This window comes from Engystomops pustulosus, chromosome 2 (assembly GCF_040894005.1).
Source record: "Engystomops pustulosus chromosome 2, aEngPut4.maternal, whole genome shotgun sequence".
Classification (NCBI taxonomy): domain Eukaryota; kingdom Metazoa; phylum Chordata; class Amphibia; order Anura; family Leptodactylidae; genus Engystomops; species Engystomops pustulosus.
This window is the reverse complement of record NC_092412.1, coordinates 55404124-55428139: the sequence shown is the minus strand read 5'-3', so window position 1 is coordinate 55428139 and position 24016 is coordinate 55404124. Positions and strand designations below refer to the sequence as shown.

The 24016-nt window shown below is 40.3% G+C and overlaps 1 protein-coding gene across 1 annotated transcript in view; it reads left to right on the top strand.

The window, feature by feature from the left end:
- Positions 1-24016, top strand: part of ITGA5 (integrin subunit alpha 5) — a 59683-nt gene that overhangs the window by 15363 nt on the left and 20304 nt on the right. The window contains exons 2-7 of the mRNA XM_072134680.1: positions 14613-14743; positions 18451-18572; positions 21393-21516; positions 21630-21691; positions 21919-21964; positions 23136-23261. Coding sequence (XP_071990781.1) covers positions 14613-14743; positions 18451-18572; positions 21393-21516; positions 21630-21691; positions 21919-21964; positions 23136-23261 — 611 coding nt within the window. The remainder of the gene's footprint in view (positions 1-14612; positions 14744-18450; positions 18573-21392; positions 21517-21629; positions 21692-21918; positions 21965-23135; positions 23262-24016) is intronic.

The following is a 24016-nucleotide window of genomic DNA, read 5'->3' as shown; positions in this document are numbered from 1 at the left end:
CCTTCAGTAATGTTTTAAGGATTCGGCTATCAATAAAAAAAGTTGTGCATTCCTACTCTAGTTCATTTTACTACAATGTTTTTGAACATTTTGGAACATCCCTCCACCACCTCTCTCAGACTCGCATTTATCTAAACTTCTCCATTTCTAGAAGGCAGTACCACATACTTCCCTGTACTATCATACGTGTATTGACTCTTCGGAGCTCCTCTGGCTGTGTGATAAGGAAAGTGGGGGTTTCCTTGTTTGTTCCAACCAGCAGAAGACTACTCAGTGTTTACTATGTAGTCACGTTCTCCTTGGAGGCAGCAGCAGAAGACTTGTACAAATGGTTAAGCTGTTCTTGGCAGGAAATAAACAAGTTGACGGCACAAGTTGTTCAGAAATACCAAAGTATGGGTGAGACTAGAAGGAAAGTATGAAAGAAAGGGGTACACCCAGCACACATGGAAGAGGGGAATGTATTGTGCCTGCAGATTCCATGTGCACGCCTGTCAGACATGGTCAGATTTTTAGAAGCTGTGCTTATTTAATTCCATGGTCACCCATCATAACATTTAAACATGACTATTGGCAGATGGTGTCTTTCAAGGCCAAGAACCATGTATTTAGAGGCTCCCATGTTTCCCATAGAACATCGACTTGTATTGAATCGGCATAGGTAATAGTTGTCATCTTAAAGTAACCAGTAGTGGCCATGTTATTGTCTTGTACAGACACGTGTCCACAGTTCAACATACATTTGTAAAGGTATCAGAACGTTGAAATATTGGAAGGTCTTTAGTTCCTCTTTCGGTTGAAGATCAAGAAAATTAAAGTTCCATTAACTTCACTAACTCCTTTTTACAACTCAACAATGACAAAGTGAAGTCTCTTTAATCCACCGATTATCCCACAGAAACTGGTATTTCTGATATTTGATGCAATATATTCACCATGGCTTCATATGAAAGTACAACAATGTATTTGTAGTTTCTAACAAATGAAGTTTCTTTCTCTCCAACCCATGTTCCTTTATGATGATTAGGCTAGCATTGTGTGGCTGCTGTAGGAGTAGTCGTCTGAGTAAGGTCTTCTATGCTGTAGGTCCGAAATGCGTTCTGGCCATCGGAGCTATAAACACTGATCGCACAAAAGGCTCTGCCAGAAACTTCTGACAGGGACTTGATGGCTATTGTGACATTTGCCACAATTTGTCTCTTTATGACGGGTGTTCTGTGCCACTTCAGCCCAGATATAGTTAAGCGGAAACATAAAATGTAGACCGTGATGATTTGACTGAATAGAAGTTACTATACACATCAGAGAAATGCTTTAACTGGCTGATTTCAACATCTATAGGGGTTCCCCATAACATTTGGCTGAACTTTAAGCTGACCATAGACATGTGATGTTGATTTGCAAATCATTGATAGATCCAACTATTTTTACTATCCTATGCTGTAACTTTGATGTGTATGAACATCAGAGACCAGCCTAGTTTACAATTTATACCATCTGTAGCAGGGCCGGCAGCAACACTGGGCATACCTGGGACAGTGCTGGGGCCCAGGGGCAAGGCCCACATAAGGCTGTACATAAAGAATCTGTGGGGGGTGAGCAGGACTCTATATAACAGTGGTGGCGAACCTATGGCACGGGTGCCAGAGGTGGCACTCAGAGCCCTTTCTGTGGGCACCCGGGCCATCGCCCCAGCACACCAGACAGGACTCAAAGAATCTTCCTGCAGTTCCAAGAAGCTTAAAAGATGCTGCTTTCAGTCATATTTTGATACTTTCTTCGCTACTTGGGAATGTAGGAAGAGGGAGAATTGGACCGGGTCGAATTATTTTTGGAGGACCTCCTGCTGGCCCCACGATTCTCTGTGTACAGAGGGAAACTGGAAAGAAGCTAAAATGATGAACATTTTCCATTCTACTGTGTTGCTGTCCCCAGGAGGCCAATATGATTGGAAGTTGTTGAACAGGGAGCAATAAGTTACTGCTTTAATTTTTGGTTGGCACCTCGCGATAAATACGCAGGGTTTTGGGTTGCAGTTTGGGCACTCGGCCTCTAAAAGGTTCGCCATCACTGCTATATAAGATAACATGAGGTGGGTGTTTGGTATGATTACACTATGGAGTATTTTGGGGAACAGGAGACTGTGTTTTAGTTTCTGAATTTTTAATGCCACCACGTGATTTCACTGCAAATGGGCCCACTGAGGTTCTTTCACCCAGGGGTCTACTGCAACCTGGAGCCAACCTTGATCTGTAGCCACATACTTAAAGTCCAGCTTGCTGTCGGCCAACTGTGCATGTGTTCAAATAGTTGTGGCAATGGTTTATTCCCACTAAGGGCAAAAGAATAGAGGTCAGTGCAGCCACATGCACATTAGATAAAATCTCTGAAGGGTGTAGTTTCCAAAATGGGGTCCTTTTGGGGGGTTTACTCTGTAATGGGCTCTCCAAATGGATCATGGCCACTGAAAACTATTTTGGACCAAATTGCCTTCAGAAAGCCACAGGGTGCTTCTTCCCTTCCAAGTCCTGCTGTGTGTCCCTACAGAAGTTTCTATCCACATGTAGGGTATTTCTGTGTTCAGGAGAAATTCTTGAACAATTTGTGTGGAGCAATTTCTCCTTTTTGCCCGTTGTGGCTGCCAAAAAATTAGGAAAAAATGAGTCCTTCTATGATGGAATAAATTGCTTCAGTAATAATGTAATACCCTCCCCCTAACCCTCAGCCGTGAGAGGGTTAAGTAAGTATTCTTCCTGTGTATGTTTTTCTCAGCGCTCACGACACCGAACGTTTCCTGCGACAATAATGACAGGATGTAAACTGGAGGCACGGACACCAGGCGCTCTGTACCTGGCTTATCATGATTGAGATTTGGAACTTTCACTTGTCCTCCCCTCAGATTCTCCTCATGGTCAGTAACGCTTCCAGAAAATGTTTTTAGTTCTCTCATCATCCTGTCCCATTACTTTTCACCCTAGGAAAGGGTGAAATGAGGGAATCGACGTCCTAAAAACACTTATGACTTGACATAACTGAGTGCAGATTGTTTCTGTAGTTTAAGCATCTACACATGGTTGAGTTTCTCCGGGGAAAAAAAGTTTTACAGTGTAATAAAACGCTAATTTCAAGTGGGAAGAAATTTTAACTATCCTAAATATATCAGCCTGTACTGGGTATGTATAAAATGTTTGTGGGGGTGAGACATGAACCTACATTGCCCAGTGGGAATCTGCAAAAATTCTTAACAGTAAATTGTAAAGGTATATTCACACACAGCAAATGTGTCACTATAATTGATGCAACATAAGATTAATAGATTGAGCATTTGGTTATTTTAGCTTCTGCAAACCTCATTCAGAGGATATTACGGGATGGTTATTCTCTCTCGATCTCTCTCCATCTCTCTGTCTCCTGTTCACCACGATCCTGGGCGATTTGGGTTCCTGGCACACAGACCCCCACCAAAGTATCATGAGAACGAATTAAGTAAGAGGTTGACCATGTACTCTATGGCACGGCTAAAGATATCTGACTGATGTACTAGTCTATATTTACCAGTCCTACACACGGACTTTCCAGTTAGTCATGGGATCGGGACCCCATTCCTGTGATCAATAAGGGTTTCCAGCCATCAGTTACCATCCAATAATCACCAGGCTATCCACTTTTCCATATATCGGATAATGGTAAATCTTTTGGATAACCCCTTTTAATAGTGTCTGAAATGTCTTACTGCTAAATATTCAGCAAATACATCACTCCTGTCCTTTTCTTCATCCAACTAGACTAGTGCTGACAAGATGCAAAGACATTGAACAACGTTGTCTACAGTTGGGTCTGTATTTCTTTTGGAAGAGAGTTACAATATGGCTGTAAGCCCACATGTCACTAGTAGAGATGATTGGTCCTGAACTTGAGGTTTTGTAACCCAGACAATGGTGCAAAGCGGCCGATCTGGCAACTTTAAACCCCTAGTAACTAGGCATGGCTGTGATTGGCCAGGTGTGAATACCTGCCGAATGGAGGAAACCGAACCTAAAGTTGGGGTCCGCTCATCTCTAGTCACTAGGCTTCTTCAAAGTCAGACATAGATGTAGTGGTAGCTGATGGTAGATGCCCCAAACTTTTGTGCTATAGCTTTTTGTTTAGGGGATATTATAGTATTTCCTTTGTCCATGAACTGACAGAAAAGTACAGTAAATGACCAATATCCAGAGGTCCGTTTGTAAGTCTGGAGCTGTTAAGTCGAGGATGGCCTGTACATGACTATCTCATTTTCACCTGATTTGAATATATATATTTTAACCTGATATTTATTTCAGTGATCAACCAAAATGGACCCCAAATCAGTCAGATTTTGAGTTTTCTTAGCAATGTGTTCTTGTACAACCCTGGGAAAGTGATTTCTGGTGGTGAGTTGTTTTGGCTGCCTGCTGTAGGTCTGTGGTTTCCCACACCTGTTACATTTGGTGATATTCGTAGCTTTCAAGGACAGGGAATGTTTATACATCTCTTGTTAAGTCTGTTAATAAGTAACACCTCCTGTGCCTCCATCACAATAAGAAATGAAATGCCCCTTTGTTGCAGAAACCAAAAGAACAACAAGAGCACGACAAAGTTAAAGTCAATTAAGATCTTGTTTCCTTCAATTACTGTTTTTCCTGGTAATTTAATTTTGATACGATTTAATGCTAATAAACGATGGGTTGGTTCTCATTGTTGTGCAACACGTTAGACATCTGTTACTCCTTGTCTCGACAAGTCCACGGGCTAATATTAGCTTGCTTTGCTACGGTTTCTATCGTTGGGGTCAAGGGCCAAGAGACAGCTGGTCATTGACATTTCATGGGTTAAGTTGGCAATCTGAACAAATGCTCTATCATCCAATGGTTGCACGTTGCAGAGGAGTTGACTTTGAGAACTGTTTGAAACCTAAAATCTTTAAAGAAACGGTCAACACGCGGATGATTTTCACAGTTGTGTGCATCTGCCTTAACTCTCACCATGTTAGGAGGTTTGCCAATAGAAAATCCAAAGTGTGTGATCGATAAAGTAGTAGATACGGTGATCTGTGTACTGTGCGGGGAGGGGCAGGATACAGGGATCACTATTCCCAAAAAGCGATCGCTTACGTTATCTAAAAATGGTAGATCCCTTGTTGTGCTGATAATGAGGCGACTGCTACAAAGAAATGGACTTGAGAACAGGTAGTGTAAGACCCAGGTGAAAACTACAGAATTGTGCTGTTTTTGATTAAAAAAAAACAAACAAAAAAACACAAGTCTTAATTTTAAGACATCCTACCTATCCCCTGTTGATTATTTACATGGCACAGTGAGTTGTTGATGGCCGAGGACCATTAGTAGTGCCCTAGCAGAAGCTAGATTTCATTTGTTTGGTCTATGTAGTGACCTTTAATCTTCTATTATGTTTCCTCTTGTTTTTTTTGAAAGTATCTTTTTCTGTCTGTCAACACATGATGTCCAGATAACAAGCTGCCTTTCCATACTCCTAGACCTGCGTTTTCATAGCTCTACAGCTCTTAATTGAAAACCTATACAATATATACAACTTTAAGCCGTTTTACAATTGTGGCTGTCTTGCAGTCATGGATTGGAGTCTTGCCAGCCCAATGTGGAGCCTGCGCGCCTTTCCTATCTATGAATCTAGAGATTGTGTCTGCTTCTCCATTGGCGTGAACAAGCTGCAGGGCTTGGTATTTGAAATATTGGGCTAAAAGGGCATGTCCATCCAACTATGACCTCTTAACTGTTGCCTGCAATTATAGGAAAAATGTTGCAATTGTATCCGTAAAATAGTCCTGAAACGATCGGCCACTTGTCATTAAGCTTTTATGCGTTTATGAAACGCTGATAAATGAGGCTCTGAAATTTTTTTTGTTTTATTTAGAATTACATTTTGCAGTTGCACTTGGTTGGTAGTGATGATGTACTCACTTCATAATAACCCAACAGGGGGAATTCTAGATTCACTAGTTCAGTAATTTACGGAACTGTCCATTATTCAAGAATATGGTAATTTGATATTTTCCTGTCCTGTTCCTGGTAGAATAGAAAGGGTGTATGAAAGACTGGGGTTTCCTTTTTAATGCCTCATTCTGTGCTATTATTTATATTTGAGTTTTCAGGACATTTTATAAGTTCTGTATGTTCGTTCCTCGGTATTTTAAGAGCTTAGTGTGCAGACCTGCCAACCGCCGTGTAGTCTGGGCTGATGCATCTAACAGATCTGTAATGATTGGTCTTGGAGCAATGTTCTCTCTACAGTTCTCATAATGTGATCACTTCATACTTGTCGTCCTGCCCTCTGGCACGAATTTGGCAGCATTCTCCAATCGGTTTGTGCCAGTGTTTGCTTTTTTAAGGAATAAATAACTTGTTATTTTTTTCTGTTTACTATACACATAAATAACTGTAATGTATACGCTGTTGGGTGATGTATTAACGTTCAGGACTTGCCATGATTCTTTAATATTGCCTTCCTTCTTTTATTGTCAGAAAATATTCGCAGCATAGTATACAAATGCCCAGAAAGTGAAGCTATTAACCCTAAATTTGGTGCATTTTTCTCCCACTGATTGACCAAGCTGGGAAATAGAAGAAAGAGAAAAGTAGATCAGGCGCTATGTATTAAAGCCCAAATTTCTATTTTATATCAGTACTTAAAGGTATTGTACCAAGTTTTCATGTTATCCCCTCTAAACAGAAAAGTAGGATAAAAAGCTGATAGCAGGGGGAACCTGTTCTTAGTAATGGGTGGAATCCTAAGTCGACCATACGTTCTGCCAATTCATTCAATGGTATGGGAGTGTTGGTAAAGCCATCGGAGAGGCGCTGAATGAGTGGTCGGGAGACATGCTCAACCTGCTGCTGCACCCGCTAGTGAGAAACTGGACCATCATTATCTGGATCGCTGCAGAACCATTCTTGTGATTGTGGGGATTCTTTCAGTCAAGCCCTCGCTGATCGGCTTATTACAAAACTTGGCCCAACTCAATTAAAATCCAATGCTTGACTAAGAACTTTTGCAAAGTTTGAAACTTCCTGTACTCCCTTATTTTACTGCCGGCTTCACTGGACTGTAAGAATGAATATAATAAAGAATTGGCTGAGTGCACTGGCAACAGTCTATCTTTTTGTTCTGTGTAATGTTCCGGTCTACTCCTATCCTGCTAATGCTGTATGGGCATGGTACTACTCTTCCTCTGCTATATATATGGGAACAGCACAGCAGTACTCCTCTTATCCAGAATATATTTGTTCTGCATAGCACTACTCTACTCTTAACTACGTGGTATTGTAGTTAAGCCATTTCCACATAAATTTTGTTAGGTTATGGCTGGTATTCCAGCTCTATTGACAAGTGTGGCACGTGTGTGTGTGTGTGTGGCTTAGTATTATCAGTTACTGAATAATATAGTAAAGAATCCTTTTTTGTTTAATTTTGTGCTTTAACTTTGTCACTGTAAAATTTAACATTAAAACAACCCAAATTCTACCAGATTTATAGCTTTTACTTGTAATGTGTAGCATTTAAAGGAAAGCACATGGGACATGGTAGTGGCCGGGCACACCTTGTGTCAGATCTCCATTTACATGTTGCCTGGAGCGATGTATGACAGCATCACCTCCCACCCACTCTTCACACCCAGTAAAGCAGCTGTGTCCATGTGACCCCTGCCGCCTGTTTTGCTTGGAATCAATTGGAGAAGTTTGTGTTTTGGGGCCGTTGCCACGACACCACGGAAACAGCTGGATAAAAGGGGCATATTGTATAGGCACTGAACAGCATGAGATCTTATGACTTCTACGGTTAAATTGGCTTGTGAATCAGATCATATGAATTATGCCTTAATAACTGTACTGAGGTTTACTTACTCCGTCATATGTCTTTAATAACTAATAAATGCGTGGCTTCATTCCATACCACTACCTGTCTTGGGATATTTTATTATTTATGGAAAGGAATCCCTATGTAGAGATGTATTCTGTTACACCTTTCAGTTTTCGTTTGCATTCCAGAACTCCCTTATCTGCATCTCTATGGTCATGTAAGAGCTGTAGGAAGCTTTGGCAGTAGGTCAATGGATTGGCTTCTAGCTTGTTTTTTTTGTGGCGAGTTCCACGAGGGGATGATACGTGTTCATATTGGCAGTAATGCAGCATTTTCTAGGGATAGATGGAGAACAATGAAGAAAGACAGAAGAGATTCTCCCTACTTCAACATGTCTCCCTTAATGACACAGTATTCAGATTCCAATCATCTGTCCTCTCGTATTTGTGACCCATAAACGGGAACGTGTCGTGTCCACTGCCATTGTAGACTATTGTAGACACTTGGACTATTCCTAATCTCTGACCTCGGGGGAACTTTTCTTCAGAGTTTGAATAGTTAGTTGAACATTTTGTATAATGTTTGTCAACTTTCAATCATGGCCCCAGTTGAACAGTATTTAAAGATTTTATGACCTTGGACATAAAAGTCGAGAAATACATTGCATTGATTTAATTACACCTTTGATTTATGTATGTACCCCAACAAGAAATTTTGATGGAAATGTGAGCAGGATTGGGCAGTAGGCAGCTGGGCTGTCAGTAGAGCTTTCAGAAGAGGTGCTCAGTCTGAAAGCTCTAGTTTTTCTCCTCTCCTTCAGACTTCTATGGGAAGCATGTGACCTGATAATTCATTGAGTTGAAGGTCCATCTAGTCCTTGGTAACAAGCAGAGAATTTTGAGTGAGAGATTTAAGTTGGGTAAAAGGAAAAGGGCCTGTTAGGCAATTTGTCTGCAGATTAAATTCTTTTGTACTACTAAGTGTGTTTAAAAGGCCTATTAAAAATATAATTCCCGGAGCTGGACACCAACGATGGAAGTCATGACCACTCCTTCACGGTATGTTTTTCCTGGAGTGTTCCTTTTTAAAAGGGCTACGTCAGTGCTAGAAACATTAGGTTGATTAGGTAGGGCTGACATAATCCCTGTGTCTTGCTGCTGACCGGAGTTCTCCTGACAGACCTCGATTACCGTATTGTGTATATTGGCAGAGTGCTGTAGTTTGGAGCTTGTCCTATCCAAATATGTTTTTGTTGCAAAGACTTTAACTCCAGCACCGCTAGAGCAGCCTGCACCCTTCTGCAGATCTGTGCCTTAGGCTACGAATGCCATTCATTTCCAAACCATGCAGGGTCACTTATTTCTTGTATGCGGCTGCCCACTGGGATTTGGCTACAGACATTCCAAATTGCAGGTCACCAGCATTAATTTAATAGGCAGTTGGTTATAGGGGGGTGCCAAGTGATGGACAAAAATGATCAAGAATTGAAAATATTTAATCTGGCTTCTGATGCATGAGGGATGGCTGCAGTATTACATGGTGCTGGTTGACCGATGATTGATGGTGACTTCTCTTAAATGATAAAAAAAATAATTATGGAGAGAAGGGCTCATGCACCCTCATGCAGTGAACGGGAGTCCTTGCAATGTATAGAAATGTAGCCACTACAGTTTAGGTGTGGCTGTTCGGTCGCCAGACAAGATGTCCTTGCGTTATAGTTCTATATAATATACTACCGTCCTCTGCACAGTATACAGCCCATAGGATAGAACTGAAATTCGGGAACGTTTTCATGGGCTGCACTTCTTCATGTACATGGCCCTTGGGCTGGCCATACACATTAGGGATCTGTTGAATGAGTACTTGTTGAGCTCACAGCTTTTCCTTCCGTACCTCTACATGCACATGTATGCTATGCTTGTCTAGCCCAATTGTGTAATAAGGATGTATTGATATGCTATTGGTGACTTGCATTTCTAAACATAAGTCAACCAGAATGGGGACAGGCTTTGCCCGTTCTTATGTGTTTCAGCTGAAATGCATGCGAATGGTAACAAGCGCCACATGTTCTTTATGTAAACTATGCTAAACACTTGGTGTTCATTCCAAGTTGCAGGTGTTTCCATTGAAACCCATATGTGATCGGGGCAAACCCTTCCTAATTCCGATTGACTTGCTTTTCTGAACACAAGTCATCCGGAACATGTGAACACAGCCTAAGGGGAGTAGACTATTGAGAACATCAGGCATGTTCATCCAACTGCCTTAAACTTCATTACGCAGCACTACACAGATTTTGCCAAACCTGTCCCTGTCCCCAATGGGGCTCAAAATCTAATCTTCCTACCAGTATGTTTTGGAGTGTGGGAGGAAACCAGAGGACTCAGAGGAAACCCACGCAAACACAGAGAACGTACAAAGTCCATTTGGCAGATACTAAGCTGGTGTGTAGCAGCAGCCTTTGCATAAATATTAAATTTTGGGGGTAATTAAAAAATGTGTTTCCCTTACACAAATAAATGCATTAAAATTTTCCTTGGATCTGGATGCACGACCATCTAAATGTACAAGAAATTGTTTGTGTCGTTTTCTTAGAATGTCAGTATTTGTTAGCGGTGAGGTATTTGCAGTGGTATTTCCCATTGTATTCACTTCCTTGTTAAGGCTCGGAATATTTTTCTGTACACAGATTTCATCTCCCTTAGAATTCTTTACATTGTTACATTGATTGGGGTTTCATGTCTCCCCCTCTTTTCCGGAGCCCAGGGTTACAATCCAGACGCTCTCCATAGGATAATGCTGCCATTTCCGTCTTTTGAGTTTAAGACTGCTGTTTAGTAAAGAAAAAGAACAATGAATTTCTGGACATTAACCCTTCCTCGACGGGGTTGTCTTGGTTGGCAGGTTCTTCATCAACACAATGCATTGAGAGTAAGGGAAGGATGTTCATGTTGGTGGCTGATTGTTGCTATGCTGATGCAATGGCTCAAGCATGTCTCTCAACTCCAGGGGAAATGGGAAGCCGGGCCATTTCCCGCAGGGAGGAGACGGTCTCCGCTATCTTAATGTAATGGATGACTGATATATTCCCTGATTAAAGCCTTTTCCCTGATTTGATTCTGTAAGAAAGACCTTGATCTAATGATTTACCTTTTCCTCCATTTATGTATATAAAGAACATTTTAAAGGGAATGGTGTTCAGATTATATTTAATTTATGTAAAGGTATTCTTCTATAACCGCTACTAACTGGCCTCTAATCTAATTGTTAGTTTATTAATGATCCCTCTAAGGGTAGGGACACGTTTAGGCATAGAATGAAAACAAAAGGTGAAGTGGAATCCATCCTTTATAGGTTCTCGAGTAGGAATTTATCATGTGCTTGTGCAAGGGATAAACCCTGTCCCTCCCTCTAAACTGGATATATCTAACAGCTCTGGCCTCCTAGTATATCCAGTATGCAGGTAATTCGACAGTGAGTCCTATTTGGCGCAGAATTCCGCTCCATGTAGTGCACAGAAATGACTTGCAATGACTTTCTGCAGCTGACCCCTCCACTCCCAGCAAGACAAATCTTATGGGCAAGTTTTCTTTCACCAATCCTGAGCTCATGAAATATACAACACAAATCCAAGGTGTCTGGCGGAAACCTCTCTCTTAAAAGCCAATTTTCATACTGCCGTGAAGGGGCCATGAATCATGTGTGTGTCGACCATAGCCCCGGAGATGCTACTCCATACACCATAGCGATAAATGATGCAGGAGACCCTTCTTCCCCACAGTACCACAGCACAGAAGTCTCATTTTGATCATTCGGCATGGCGTCCTAACCTTGGCAATGTGGTTAGTCAGTAAAATGGGACACCGTGTGATCCGTGATTCACAGACCAATGACTATTTGAAAGAATAGATTTAAAGCTAGATGTGCAAATGTACTTTGGCTTTTTGGAACATTTAATAGAGGTAACTGTGCAGCCATCATGAGTCTCTAGAACAATGTGAGGTCTACTTCTAGCACCCTCACCGATAAGTCAATCCTTGGCAGATCCTGTAATATTCCAAGATTATTTCTTAAAGGGCTCTATCTAAAGTGTCTTGGAAGATAATTGTGTTAGAAGATGGCTCCATGAGTTCAAATTGCATATTACAAGTTTATCTCTGTGGCCTGGTCTTGTCATTCGTTGATATGTGCCAAAAAATTGTGCCTCCTAACAGCTTCAATGATTATACTGGCAATGAAATATAGAACCACTATTATTTGTCCACAAATCTGCAGTAAATAATGGTCTCCCATTTACGGTCTCTAGTCAATACACATGGATCTAAGTTGTCACTTCTGACCAAAATTGTAAACTTATGACCAGACGCTTCTACCCGGATTGAATTCCAGTCTTTAGCCATCAATGCTACAATTTGTATTTAAATGAGGTATGACATTTGTACATATTCTGCAGAATAGCAATGTGTATGCGGCCGTTAAAAGGTTAACAGTTGTGATTGAACAAAGGACACTCCATTTTTAATGTAGAATGGATCATTATTCAATGAGGCTGCTGCTTAGAATTCTTCCTCTATATAATGGTATGTGCAGTAGTAAGTGAACATCAGAGAGGCCAGTGCCATTGTGCTTTCATGAGGCTGACACAAGGCTCTGTTCATATGGACCGTGTCCTTGCCTTGAGCGGTATTATCTGTGTGTATTGAAGACCCATTTTCTTTGAGATTTTCCATTTTGAGAATTTCTGTTCAGTGTTTTTGTTGTAATTTTATGTTCACATTCTATAATTTATGCGGAATATTGGTTGATTATTTATGTATGTATCTATAAATATAAATATTTATAGTGTGTGAATGACCCGAGGTCCCAACATTATACAGGCTGTCAGTCATGTGTATAGAAGTATCTCATACACACACACACAGGCTGAAGGGGGCGCCAGAACCAGGAGTGTGACGCCATTATACAGTCAAGCACTGGGGGGGTGTGGTTGTGCCTCCCACTCATAAATAAGCTGGACAGCTGAATATGATAATGGCTCATTGGTTCCATATCAGGTCATTTGCATACAGCTTTAGTACCTGAAAGTTAAACTTTACAGGTATGTAGAGAGACAAGGACAGGCTAATGGCAGTTTATGAAAATATATTTAGTTTTGGGTGGTTAATTTTCCGGTTAATTCAACAGGTTCTCTTTAACTGACAATTTCCAGTGACAAGAGGTTCATCTGGACTGGAAAATCCTCCTAGCACAAGTAAAATCCCCCTAGCATAAGTATTTTTCTTGGACCATACACCATTGTGGGCAACTACCCGGATTTGGATGAATTACTTGGCCTCATGTCAGTGTCTATATTGACTTTTCCCATTAGTAGTGTTGCGGTCTGTTTTACACACCTGGATTCTGAATCTGAAAAAAAATTGTCCAAGTCCCCTACTATTTTTCCTTCCCTAATTTTATTTAGCAGATTTAGACACTGAAACACTTCACTGATGAAAAGCCGAATCAAAACTGAATCTGGCTGATCGGTGGATATTTTAAGCCTAATCTAAAAGGGTTAATCCAACTATATTTGTCACATTACTGCACTAACCTGAAGAAGGTAGAAGACTAACTTCATGTGAAAGTTAAGTTTCATTACCTGTAAGGGGTTAGCACTTTGCAGCTGCTATGAGATAATGAAGTGCACCTGTGACTCCTCCCGGCCATTCTTTTCCAGACCTTAATAGGATCTTCTGTTTGGTTGCAGCACTATATTGGTTGGAGTTGGGAGGGAACATGGGGTTTTGGCTTGAACACCTGTCTACCCATCAAAGGAGCCTTCTAAAGTAATAAGCCATGCATGACAAAGAGGTAATTGGGTGAGGGCCATTATTGACATCCACCCTGTACCCAGAGCTTTCCTTGGCTGCTTACAAATTAGGATGTTTGCAGAAGCAACTTAATTACTCTGTTCTGTCAAAGTTTTCCGTATGGTCTTGTGAACAGGTGCTTGAATTAATCTACAATTTATCAATGAGTCTGTGGCTTCTTGCATCTGCTTCTTATTGTTTTTAGGCAATGCATCCTTAGTCTATTCCTTCATATTGCACTGTACAAATTGTTATACAGATGCCAAATCTCTGATTCCTCCACCTGAAAATATTAGGACAGTATACATATGTAGTAGTATAAATTGTATATCCCAATTTCATGTCCTCAGAGCTAACACACGTTACATGTCTATTTCATCGACTCATTGCACGTGGAATACCTTACTAAAGCTTTTTTTTCTTCCCTTATTGTAATGTGCGTTTTTTTTCTTATAATGGAGCTCAAAATCCATGGCACAAGTCTAATAGAAGGGCTGTTTATATCCTTCACATCTGTTTGTATGGCTCCTTACCCTGGAGTTTTAGGAGATCAAGGAGTGATCATGGGGCTTAGACAATTGTCTGTACTTCCTGTCAGTCATCCTATTGACGGAGATTAAGTAGGCCTCTCCTCGTTCCTTTAAATAGCTGGACGGTATTATGGTATATAATAAGTGTAGATGAGCCATACATGGAACCGTTGAGCAATAATTTGAATTATTAATTATTTATTATTGGTCATTCTACTATTTCTGCACTCTTCTAGATAAAGTCTTCACATGTACCTCTGGTCTTCTGATAAATGAAGGTCCAAGCAGTTGAGGACCTAACGTCATACATTAACCCTTTGTTTATATGTTGTTCTTCACTTTTGTTTCTAATCTACTTTTCCCTACTACTTTTTTGCAGTGTAAGCATCTTGATAGGAGCTCCAAAGGCAAATACAACTCAACCGGAGGTGTCAGAAGGGGGCGCCGTGTATTATTGCCCCTGGAACAGGAATCTCAATGATTGCACACCAATCAACTTTGACAATGAAGGTACTTGCTTTGGTATTGTTATGCAAATCGAACAATGATGGGAACTGCTCTGTTGATTCTTTAGCAGTTTAGCAGCCATCGGTTTCCAAACAATTTGGGCCTTTTGTTTTCACATTGAACTTGGTAATTAAAATCACTACAGTGAAGTGGGATGTCCTGAGATTTGTGTTACACCGAGCACCACCAACCTTACAGTAAAAAGTTAAATTGACATATTAGGTTCCAAAAATGATGTTTTAGGAATTCTGGGGACTAGAGAATACATACAGTAGATTGCAACTGTGCCAAATATAACCAACAACCTATAACAACATCCAACAACTTATAACCACAGGTTTGTGGATGCAGGTATCCGGAGCTCAGTAGGGTATGATGAAGTCAAGATGTAGATGAAGACATCTAGCTTTTATTGGCAAACCTGCAACGCGTTTCAGCCTGAAACCAAGGACTTTATAGGATTTAAGAGGCAGCACTTGCTGTATTAAGCAGAATTTGACCTAATAAACCATGCCTAGAATGTTGACAAGAAACGTTATGCCTTCCACATAATGTTTCTTTTATGACCCTAATTGGTGGTATCATCCAGAAAAACAACTTAGAAGTCAGATGTAAATTGGTTGTACAAAGTCAAACTCTCCCCACCTTATAATGCCCAACTGCTATAATTGATGCCCTATGTCCAGGGACATCACTAACTGGTTCTCGTGAAGTCTGGTCATTGATGTCTGATGATCACAGCAGACTGGACAATTTGAGGAAGTGAGAGCTTGAAGTCACTGCTGAACTCTTTACCCTGTGACTTTATACAACAAATTTACACCTCCCTTCAGAGTTGATTTATTCTGGATGATGCCACCATGAAAGAAATCTGATCTGAAGGTTGATGATTTGCATGGCTGGTAGTGGTAAACGTCAATTTATGCTGACAGGTTCCCTTTAGATGAGAGCGGTTAGGTGGAAAAAGGTCCTTTTTATGTCCATGAGAACCAAAAAGGATCATCATTTTGGTCTAGATTTTGCTTTGTTTGTTTTTTCATCCTGTACCAGTATTCTACAGTATGATCTTTTACCTCCTTTTCAAAATTTATTCTGCATGAAGGAAAAAGATGATTTCTAGAGTTTGCTTGTAGACGTTAAGAACAAAAATGGCCCCTGTTACATAAATGCTTCTTTTCTCGAGTAAATAGAACTTTGAAGTATTGCCTTAAGGCAGTTTTGCTCCTTGTCACCACATCAAGGTAGTTGATCACATATCCTGATTTGTTCTGTTTGATGATGCAGATGTAGAACAAGCTGTCAAAACGTTGGCATAAGCACCTTGAACTGCAGATGAGATCATTGGCATTAAGCACCTTACTCTTAAGTACTCACCGATCTGTAAAAAGTAACTTTCTAAAATTCAATTAAATAAAGCTTTGAAATGTGAGTCTCTTTTCAAGGTGTTTGTTAGAGCTCTTCATGGTGATGATTTAGACTGCGAGATGTTTAGTAACAGTATTTATCCAGTTACATATCTATTTCCAGAAAATTGCATGACAGCTGGCGGATTGAGCAATAACCTTGGCTCTATTTTTGCTCAACAAGTACATGACTAGCAGAATCAAAACCCCATAAAGCCATTGGTGTATTTGTGTAGTCAATCAATCCTCTTCATCAGAATTTAGTTGGCATTGGTATGAATCCTTGTCTTTCCTTATCCTGTGAAATGATTTGCAAATCCCCAATGAACAGTTGTTCCTGGGGCTGATTTGTTTGCCCTGGGCTGTCGGAAAACACGACTGATTCAGAAAAAACGCGGAATTTAAAAAAAAAATTGTGTCGCAAGAATAGCACTCACATACACCGGGACGGAGAAGGTGAACTCCGGCGGATTTCAGCTAAGTGAATCCCGGCAAGCTCCAAATTAAGGATCATTGGAGGAACTTCAGGGGTCCTCAATGGCCTCTTGTACTGTATAAAGACTCCAGGGATGGAGGTACCTCCGTTTTATGATTTTTATAGAGCAGTATCAAACTTGGTGGGTAGTATTAGGTGGCCATGGTCCACCTAGAAACCTGGGGCTGCCACCCAAACCAATATTATAAAATTAAGAAACAGATTTTACCAATTTTCTGGTAATTTTAAGACCTGTTAAATAGACCTCTTCTAAAAGATTATATGCAAAGGCCTCATGGCTTCCATATACGGTTGCATGCGTGAAGCCTAAGCTTCCATATGGCACGGTTACCATGACTATTTTTCTCCTGTGCAAATACTATCCACTTTTATTGTCTATATGGATGCAAAACATGGCCCAAGTAAATTGGAGGGGGGGGGGAGACCGTATCTGCTCATGCACTTATGTCCCCAGATTCTTCTGTAGGAGTTCTGAGAATATGAGACTTTGATCATGTGAGTGTATTTCTCATGAAAATGTTATAAAATAAGAAACAGATGAAAACTTTGGTTTTGCAACTTGTGGTGATTTCAGTACTAGGAGGCATGAAACCAATACTACAGGCAAGCTATAACTTGGCTAGTAACCTGGACCAACAATTAGAAAACAGAATTTCTCTTTTTGGGCAAACATTGAAGCTTCAGAGGAAACCCAACCAATTCTAATGTTTTGGCTATTAACTGAAGGGCATATTCTACTGGATGATGTTTGGATGAAGATGAGAATTTGAGGCCAAAGGCTGATTTCCATACGGCTCTACCGCAGGCAAATTGTGTGTGTTCAGTGTGCCTGCCATATTATGAAATCCCAACTTTCATGCTTCTTTGGGTGGGTTTTTCTTTAGTTACATAAATTTTTTTTAAAGTGTCTGCTGCTATGGATTTGCTGCACTTTTGAGCATGGTGTCTCTTCCAAACAGTCTTTCAGGGATGTAGCTATATGAGGTATGGATGTAACTGGTTCTTCAAGGCCTTGGAGCCCAACTCTTGCCACAGTTTTGAAATGGAATATGATAGGAGGGGACCCTGTTACAGATTCTGCAATAGAGCCCAAGTGCTAGACAAGGGAAATCTGCAATAGAACTATCATGCCACAAGAAATAGTCGGGGGGGGGGGGGGGGATGTATTAATACTGGAACATTGTGCCGGAATTACGAAGGGGTCTCTTTAGTAATTCAAGTGCACAAATGAGATCTATGCCAGAGTCTAAGGCCATCCCAGTGAATTCTACAGAATTCTGTTGCAATTAAAAAGGACTGTAGAGGTGACTGTTTTTACTTTAATTTGTGGAGCTTTTAATGCAAAAAGTACAAGCCATGGTTAAAAACTGCAGCATAAATTGATATGCATAAAGAGTAATTACTGCAGTTATAGGGGTGTGTGGGTTTTTTTCCCCCTGAAATGCTATATTGAATTTCCCTGCTGACAATCTGAGAATCTCTTTTCAGATCTGGAGAATGAATTAAACCGCTTTTGGATGTAAAACCCACTGTTACTGATTTGTACATTGGAATTCATTAACAAATAATTTATATGGGTATATATGCAAGTCCAAGGAAAATAATGTGCTCCCCACCCCATAGTTCTTTATCCCAGTCTATTGAATTGCACAAAAACTCTTACAACATGCAGCAGCAATATAAATGGAGGACAATGGCCAACAGTTCTACGCATGTGTTGATGAAGTGGGGGGTCGAGTGAGGGGTTGAATGTGCACTCTTCTTCTTCTTGTATATCTTTGATTAAACTATTTCTGTGTCTGTGTTCATAGGCAACCGCAGGAATACCTTCTACTCTGCCGATGGGAATTCAACTCATCAAGATGAACAGGTGGATTATAAATCTGGACAATGGTTTGGAGCAACTGTCCGCTCACATGACAAGTTTATACTGGTACGTATCACTTACTGCTCTTCATCGCTTTCTTGGCTGTGTCTTCAGAGCTAGAAAATCTAAACTGAAAACGTTCTGTGAAATTCTATAATAATCTACCATATAACATAATAAATGTAAAGTCTAAAGCTCTAACACAAAAGGCAATAAATTCTTTACTTTGAGGGGTTTGCCCATGTAAGAAAATTCTCGCATTTAAATCCCATCATGACGTTTATGCAAAAAAGATAATTTTTAACCCCTTACTTAACAATTTTACTGAGTTTTATTGCTGCTTTGGCTCCTATCATGCAGTGTTGGTCACTGTAAGATTCTATATTGTGGATGGGAACTCTCTAAAGAGACACTTCATGATTCTTCTAGTGCTATGAGATGCTGTGTGCTGACAAAGTGGTTTATTTAGCTTATGAACACTTTACTAGTATCTGACACTTCAGAGAGATGAGACAGTTCAGAAATGATGAGATGCATATTACACATGACTTTCTCCCCTCTGCTATCACAGCCATTACATACTATCAGATCTGCTATATACCTCCCTCCCTCTCCTCTGGCTATACATCTTATGTAGCTTTACTCTCCTCACTATGCTGCTGTTTGCTGACAGGAAGTCAGTTTCTGTGTGTGAGCTTGTTCTGAAATGTGAGGGTGAGGCAGAGAGGAGCTCAGACAGAAGATATACACTCACCGGCCACTTTATTAGGTACACCTGTCCAACTGCTCGTTAACACTTAATTTCTAATCAGCCAATCACATGGCGGCAACTCAGTGCATGTAGACAATGTCAAGACAATCTCCTGCAGTTCAAACCGAGCATCAGTATGGGGAAGAAAGGTGATTTGAGTGCCTTTGAACGTGGCATGGTTGTTGGTGCCAGAAGGGCTGGTCTGAGTATTTCAGAAACTGCTGATCTTCTGGCATTTTCATGCACAAGCATCTCTAGGATTTATAGAGAATGGTCCAAAAAAGAAAAAACATCCAGTGAGCGGCAGTTCTGTGGGCGGAAATGCCTTGTTGATGCCAGTGGTCAGAGGAGAATGGGCGGACTGGTTCGAGCTGATAGAAATGCAACAGTGACTCAAATCGCCACCCATTACAACAAAGGTAGGCAGAAGAGCATCTCTGAACGCATAGTACGTCGAACTTTGAGGCAGATGGGCTACAGCAGCAGAAGACCACACCGGGTGCCACTCCTTTCAGCTAAGAACAGGAAACTGAGGCTACAATTTGCACAAGCTCATCGAAATTGGACAGTAGAAGATTGGAAAAACGTTGCCTGGTCTGATGAGTCTCGATTTCTGCTGCGACATTCGGATGGTAGGGTCAGAATTTGGCGTCAACAACATGAAAGCATGGATCCATCCTGCCTTGTATCAACTGTTCAGGCTGGTGGTGGTGGTGTCATGGTGTGGGGAATATTTTCTTGGCACTCTTTGGGCCCCTTGGTACCAATTGAGCATCGTTGCAACGCCACAGCCTACCTGAGTATTGTTGCTGACCATGTCCATCCCTTTATGACCACAATGTACCCAACATCTGATGGCTACTTGTTGAACATGACAATGAGGTCACTGTACTCAAATGGCCACCACAGTCACCAGATCTCAATCCAATAGAGCATCTTTGGGATGTGGTGGAACGGGAGATTTGCATCATGGATGTGCAGCCGACAAATCTGCTGCAACTGTGTGATGCCATCATGTCAATATGGACCAAAATCTCTGAGGAATGCTTCCAGCACCTTGTTGAATCTATGCCACAAAGAATTGAGGCAGTTCTGCAGGCAAAAGGGGGTCCAACCCATTACTAGCATGGTGTACCTAATAAAGTGGCCGGTGAGTGTATGTTTGCAGACCCTAAACTCAGAAGATCAAGGGTTTGTTCCAGGGGCAACCAAAATTGTGTACACCAGGACTGATGGCGATAGGTTGTAATTATACCTGTGAAATGCAGTATTTTTGTGTTAATAACAGTGAATTAGAGAATGTGTTATTGCTTTTGTTAAAAAATTATTATTATTATTATTATTATTATTATTATTATTATTCTGTTGTTTTGTTATCCTGAGTACATTTTAAGAATCTTGTCTTTATGGCAATACCCCTTTAAGCTGGCCATATGTTTCAGATGGTTGTCAACCAAAGTAGTTTGTAGACATGTCAACTCTCTTCCTACCCACCATACACATACAATTTTTGCCAAGTGTATGCTTTATTAATAGAAACCAGAGTATAAAAGGGGGAGACAGACTCTCCCTAACAAAGCCAGTCTGGCAGCCCTATCACTCTTTTGGTCACAATGGCCTATGTCAGGAGTTAGAGGCCTCTGTACATCTTAGATGGTCAGTTGGCACGACTCAAGTCTTAGGTCTAATTCTGCAGCAAGTTAAATCAATGCAAAGCAGACCAGAGTCTATCACGTGACCCTTTAGATATGGAAGCTGAAGTTCCTATTTATTTTTTATGGACGTTGGCAATGGAGACGTTGTTTTTTGTTTTTGCACTGAAAAGAAGCATCCGGTCCTGTCTTGCACTGAAACAGTAGTTGGGCCACATTGAAATAAATGGGGCACATAAATGAGGTTACTTAATTTCTGGAGTTAAAACATCCTTGGATAAATTTACTATCTGTGTAACATTCCCTGGTCTCGTCCCCTGTTCATACAAGTGAAAAGGACCTTAAGCTGTGAACCACAGCAGAAACCTGTTTAGTCTCTGGTGTTTGGCACAGGCTGTACAGAAAAAATATTTATAGTTTTACAAAGCAAATTCATAAGAATACAAAGTTTAATTGGGTAAAAAAAATTATATTTTTTTTTAGGTCTGTGCTCCTAGATACAGCTGGAGAACACTCAAAGATGAAGTACATAGCGACATGGTGGGAACGTGCTACTTGTCCTATGACAATTTTACCAGCATTGTAGAGTATTCTCCTTGTCGCACAGGTAGGTTTACCGCTATTTGTCCTGCCTTTGTGAAGATTTGTGATTTTTTTTTATATTTTTGTCGATTTTATGACCTTCTCAATAATTTTTTTATTTTTTATTTTCCCTTTCAGATTATTCTTCTGAAAAAGGGCAGGGATATTGCCAAGGTGGCTTTGCTGCTGAGTTTACCAAGGCAAGTAGATACTAAGGGAGTTTTAGAAACTTAAATTATCTTTCAAAATGTATTGTTTTGCTTAGTGAAAGAAGAAATGTTTTTGTTTTTTAGTTTTATAGTGTAAAGTTATATATAGTGTATGAGTACAACCTTTTTATATAATGTAAAATTTTAAGCCGCATTAAGTATTTTAAGACAATGTATTCAAATTATCATTTTTTTTTTTCCTTTTAAATGAAATCCAGAATGGAAAAATACTACTGGGCGGACCTGGAAGCTATTATTGGCAAGGTAACATTGTTATGTCATGTAACCAAAGTAAATATTGGACTTCTATATAAAAATTAAAAATGCAGCCATAGAGGAGGTGTCCTGTAAACGGCACTTAACCTTTCCTTAGGATAAAGGGATATGTCTTATCCTATCGCTGTAATCCCAAAAATCACCAGAACAATTTGTTTATCTGAGATCTGCTTTGCTTGTCCCATGCCCCTCTGTTTTTGACTCTGACAAAAAAGCGCAGTACAGTGGATAAAGTGTAAAGGAGACGATATGTGTTGTTGCTGCCTGTATCAAACTGAGGGACAGTAGTAGATTATAATATAGGCCTTTTGTCTGCCAATGGGTCCCAAGGGTCAAGCGGCCCAATAGCCACCACAATCACTTGCCAAGATTTTTACTGACATAATACTTAGAGATAATAAGTAACCATAGTACTAGTTTAACACTACACTCGTCTGTATTAATACTCGTATCCTGCATATACAGAATAAATACAGAAAATTATTACTTCCCATATGCTGTATATATGGTCTCTGCAGAGTGCTACTACTCCTATTCTGTACACAGTATATAGCAAAAACACAGTACTATCCCTTTTATATATTATCGATGGGCACTGAAGAGTAAACTTTTATCATGTGTATATGAGCACTACACAATATTACTGCTACTGTAGGGCCAGCATGTAGAAATGGGTCGTATTTTGGTCTGATCCCATGGCTTGCAGGAATCCTTGCATTATACGGAAATCTAATGCAAGGACTTCACTGCTGGCCGAACTTCAATCAACGCGCGTGTGTGTGTATAAACAGGCAGTTTGTTCTTAAATTGCATTTGTATGTAAGTTGGAACTGTATATTAATTGTAAGCCCAGTCAAAATTATTTTGGTCTCTGTGACAATTGGATTTTAAAACTTTTGGATTGTCATAAGAACCAGGATTAACAAGAAATTTCAATTGCAGACACCTTTGATAACTATTATAGCTGTTTATTGTAGCCTAGGACTAAAGTACAATAAATTACCAATTACCAGAGGTCCGTTTGTAATTGGGGGTCGTCTGCAAGTCGGGTAGTAGGGCACCGCCTGTATATAATTTTTAAAAATATTTTATTGATCCTTTGATTCATGATCACTGTATATTTTTCTGCACTAATTTATTATTTTCACCTGAATTTTAGGTCAAGTTTTTGCTGCTACTCCCGGTGACATTAAGAAGGACTTCTACCGAGAATACTTTGTGCTAGAAATCAAAGGACAGATGCAGACCCGTCAGGTGTATCAGACGTATGACGACAGTTACATGGGTAGGAGTCTGTTCCTATATTTATGGATTTCCATTAACAATGGATTGTATAAGTGTATATATATGTGTGTGTGTGTGTGTGTGTCTATATCTATATCACTTATTTGGGTCTGTAATATATTTTTGTTGATAAGATCCCAAAGAAACTTTGCCTAAAAGATTTTGGGTATAAAGATTTGACGGCTAGAATTTTTTGTTTCGCCCACTTACGGCCAGTTCTCCTTGGAAAAACTCTTCAAAGCAAAACAATATTTGCCCTGTATTAAGTCTCCGTCTTTTCAAGCTATTGTGAAGAACTTGATCAGTTACACTTTTAGAACTGCTCCGGCCCTTGTCCCATTGTAGATCTCCCCAGGGTCTTGTCACAGATAACAATGGGCACTTGATGCGCGCTCTGTATGAAAGACTGTGGAACAAGCCGACTATTAAGAGGGAAAGACTGGAAAGCAAATCCCCCTATTCTGCTGGGGCATGCACTACAATAGCGGCACACAGCAGGACTTCTGTATGGGGTACTTGATGATCTATGGCGAGGGCTGCATGGAAATGTGTAGATAATAGAGAAGTGTGACTGCAGTGTTTGTGAGATGAGCAGAAAAGTGCATTTAGTCAATGAGTTGTCACCTTTCTGGCCTGTGGAATCTGTTTGTATTTTATCCATATAATTGGTTTATTAATATATTTTTGTTCTTTTTGAATGTTGGTAAAACTACTTATTCATTGGAAAAACTTGGATCTATTTTTTAAATTTCCTTT